Source organism: Lactuca serriola, chromosome 6, assembly GCF_051521515.1.
Source record: "Lactuca serriola cultivar US96UC23 chromosome 6, Lser_US96UC23_V15, whole genome shotgun sequence".
In the NCBI taxonomy this organism is placed as follows: Eukaryota; Viridiplantae; Streptophyta; class Magnoliopsida; order Asterales; family Asteraceae; genus Lactuca; species Lactuca serriola.
In genome coordinates, this window is record NC_136413.1 from 164,429,667 (window position 1) to 164,433,229 (window position 3,563).

The 3,563-nt window shown below is 32.5% G+C and overlaps 1 protein-coding gene across 1 annotated transcript; it reads right to left on the reverse strand.

The window, feature by feature from the left end:
- Positions 1–2,025: 2,025 nt before the first annotated feature.
- Positions 2,026–3,030, reverse strand: LOC145060361 (uncharacterized). Its single transcript, XM_079008044.1, has one exon. The coding sequence runs from the start codon at positions 3,028–3,030 to the stop codon at positions 2,026–2,028; it is 1,005 nt and encodes a 334-aa protein (XP_078864170.1).
- Between the last annotated feature and the right edge of the window lie 533 nt (positions 3,031–3,563).

Sequence of the window (3,563 nt, forward strand, 5' to 3'; positions counted from 1 at the left end):
AGTAATAAACATACCTGGTTCGATTGATCTTTGTACTCTGATCCAGATGAAACGATAGCAAACTCATGACGATTTAAGGGCCTTCAATTAGGTGTCCAACAACTTGCATAATTAATTTCCATATTGATTACCGATACATGTAATTAAATCTTGAGAATATCGTATACTTTAATAAGAATCATTGTTCACTACAAATTTTGAATATTTTATACTTTAATGAAGAATCAAGATTTAATTACATGTACCGGTAATCAATATGGAAATTAATTATGCAAGTTGTTGGACACCTAATTGAAGGCATAAGGATTTGTTGGGCCTAGTTGTAATGGCCTGCCCAACTATAAGCCTTGGTCTAGAGCAGATAGCTCAGAGTCTATGCCTCCTCACAGTCCTCATCTATATAAGATACAATATCCAGCCTTTTAAGAGGCATAATACATTTAAATCCCCATATGGTGATGGTGGTTGTTACATCTTTGTGACTTTGTCATCATGGTGATTGGATATTAGGATTGAACCAGATTTATCTATTGCGACCTGATCCCTATACCCTTGCCATGACTCATGAATCCCAACATAAGATCCAAATACACAATTTCATAATGGTACAAAATTTAACAATAACAAACAAAAAATACAATACTAGTTATTTAGTTATTAAAAATAATATTTGTTATGTTACCACATAATCAATCTCTTTCAGTAAAAATATTGACCATGTCATGGCTTCAACGTGACAAGCTATAATTTACGTTTTACAAAAATGAGAGCGTTGAAATTTATTTAAGAAAAGTTTGACTTATATTTTTGACATTTTCCTTGTATCAGAATATTGTTGGTTTTGTGGGCTATACTTGACATATCATATTTGTATCAGTTTATTTAAGCAAACGGTTTTTAGACAAAATATATAGGCAACCATAATTTCCTTTAAGAAGAATGTATATGCAACACTCTAACCAATTGCCTGATTATGTGTTATTGATCATATGCTTATCAATGTAATGGTTTTAGTTTATTATTAATCTATGCTGCAATTTTTTTTTTATTTTTTACAAATTAACACAATTATGTTTGGATGTGTCATTTTACTTGTATCATTTTATACAAACAATACAACATATACAAAAACTAAGATTATATTTGACGTACTAACTGAAAAACTAACTAATAATTGAAAAAAACTATTAACTAATATATGAAAATCTAACTGGTAGTTGATAAGCTTATTGGATAAAAAATGTTAAAACTAACTCGAATATGTAAAATGATATAAAATAACACACAAAATTGAATTTTTTTATAATCAATAAAAAATAAACTAATAAGCTAATTTTTAATTTACCAAAAAAACTCAAAAAAATAAATTAAACTATCATCTAATTATGACGTGTTATAGTTAATAGGATAAGTATTACATAATTTTGTTTTAAAAAAACTTAATTACATATTTCTTATAGAAACTATCAATTATACAAGTTTTTTTTATAAAAAAAATAATAAATAAATAAATAAAAAGATAAAACTTCCTTAAATAACTGGGTACTTTATCCCATCTCTATTCTAGACAAATAAATAAAGCTTAACTAACAAAATACAGCGAAAGGAAATTCATCGAGAATAACGGTGTCGTTTTGGCTAAAAGAAGTCAATTGTCAACAAAAAGGGCGGTTGGTTTTTGTGGAGAAGCTCCATTCATACGTCGCCATTCTGAATTAATGGAGTTGTTTTATTTTTGGCTATATCGATAATGATGCTTAACCAAACCAAACCAAACGAAAAGTGATTCTAAATAAGTCTAATTCATCTAACCACCGTATTTTTCTTTTTATTATACCCAAAGTTGTTACAGTAACTACTTACAATAGATGAAAATCTGTATATCAAATTGTTGAATCATATTAATATACAATATGACACGTGTCTAGATCACAAAGGAGCATTAACAATCAAAGTCCGAAGATAAATCCGTTGCTAATATCTGTAATTCGTCACTAATGAAGGATTTTCTGGATTGAACTAAGCTCAAACCTCATATTGTTCTAATTGAACCTCTTTTCCGCTTAAAGGCTCATACTCACCAAGATAACTTTCAAGATGGTTAGACAGATCTCCTTTATCGATGTTTTCATTATGATACGATTTGCAAACCAGATAAAGTATCGTTTGGATGACGAGCCCGAAGAGAAAGAATGTTAAAAGCAATAGGAAACACAAGACTCCGAACCCTACCCTTTTCCATGCCTCCATGTGCAACGAGTTTCCGTGAACAACGAATATTTCAAATAAGAACTTTATAAGTATTAAGGACATATTCAACAGAAAGAAGATGGAAATCGCAACACCTCTGTTTCCCTTGATAAGATCCTTGCTTTTCTTCATAGCTTTAAGCCCATACGAGCTCTCAAGAACTGAGACAACACTCGCTAGTTGCCAGATCACAGTCATGTAGACAAACCCCATCACGTAAATGATCAATACGATGTACAGGAGGACCATCCCGAATGCGTTGTAAGGAAAGATTACCATACAGATGACCATCACCACTACTGCGATGAAATTGTAAACGAAGAAAGCAGCAAACATGCATAGAAATGTAACCATGAGCCTTTTCCAGACTTTTGGGACGACGCACATGACTTTCTTGAAGGTCAAGTCACGGCCGGTGTAGATGGAGGCGATGGTGTAGACGACGGCGGCGGTGGATAGGAGGGATAAGATGAGGAGGATGGTGAAGTAGGCGACTTGGAAGAGTATTAAAGTGATATATTCAGATGAGAGTGTATCGGAAAGCTTGTTGTACCTTGTGGTGCCTGGACGTGTGACGTCTTGTTCGTATTCGGTGTGTTTGATTTCTCGAGAAAGTAGATTTGAGATCTCGAGATGACCCAAGAAGATGAAGGTTAGAGGGAGGATTAGGGTTAGGGTTATTTGGGCGAAGATCTTTCGCCATGAGTGGATGATCTTGAAGCTTTCTTTACAGATGCCAAAGAGGCCCAAAAATTGCATTTGTTCCTGTTCTCTATCCATCTCTGCTAAAGATGAAGCGGAAATGGAAAGGGGAAATGATCCATTTGGTATATAAAAGTGTAAATGTATAATGGGGAAGATGGGTTTTGACTTGGACTTTTCTATGATCAAATTACCCTTAGATATTCGGTGTAATTACAAGTTGTGCCATTTCTACATGAGTAGGACCATGTCGCGGAAATGGCATCATGACAACCTTTGTAAGTAACATGGGACACGGTGGAATACTTTGGAAAGATTAATCACAAATTTCTTTATAAGATCATGTAATTACGCATATGTATACAATATTTAATCATTATTCAATATCATAAATTTTAAATAGACATTTTTATTATAAAGTGGCATTTTTATCGTTACAACTTGTTTCAGGATGACTTGGCATCTTAATGTCTTAGTCATCTGGAACAACATAGATATTTTATGTTCAAAACGAATAAACGGTCATATTGAATGACCAATTACAACCAAGAAAAACATAAGAAAAAAAAATTACTTTTAAACAGATATTTCCTAATAAACTTCAAGAATTG

Coding starts and splice junctions, on each gene's coding strand:
- LOC145060361 (XM_079008044.1), bottom strand. CDS start 3,030: ATGGATAGAGAACAGGAACAAATGCAATTTTTGGGCCTCTTTGGCATC.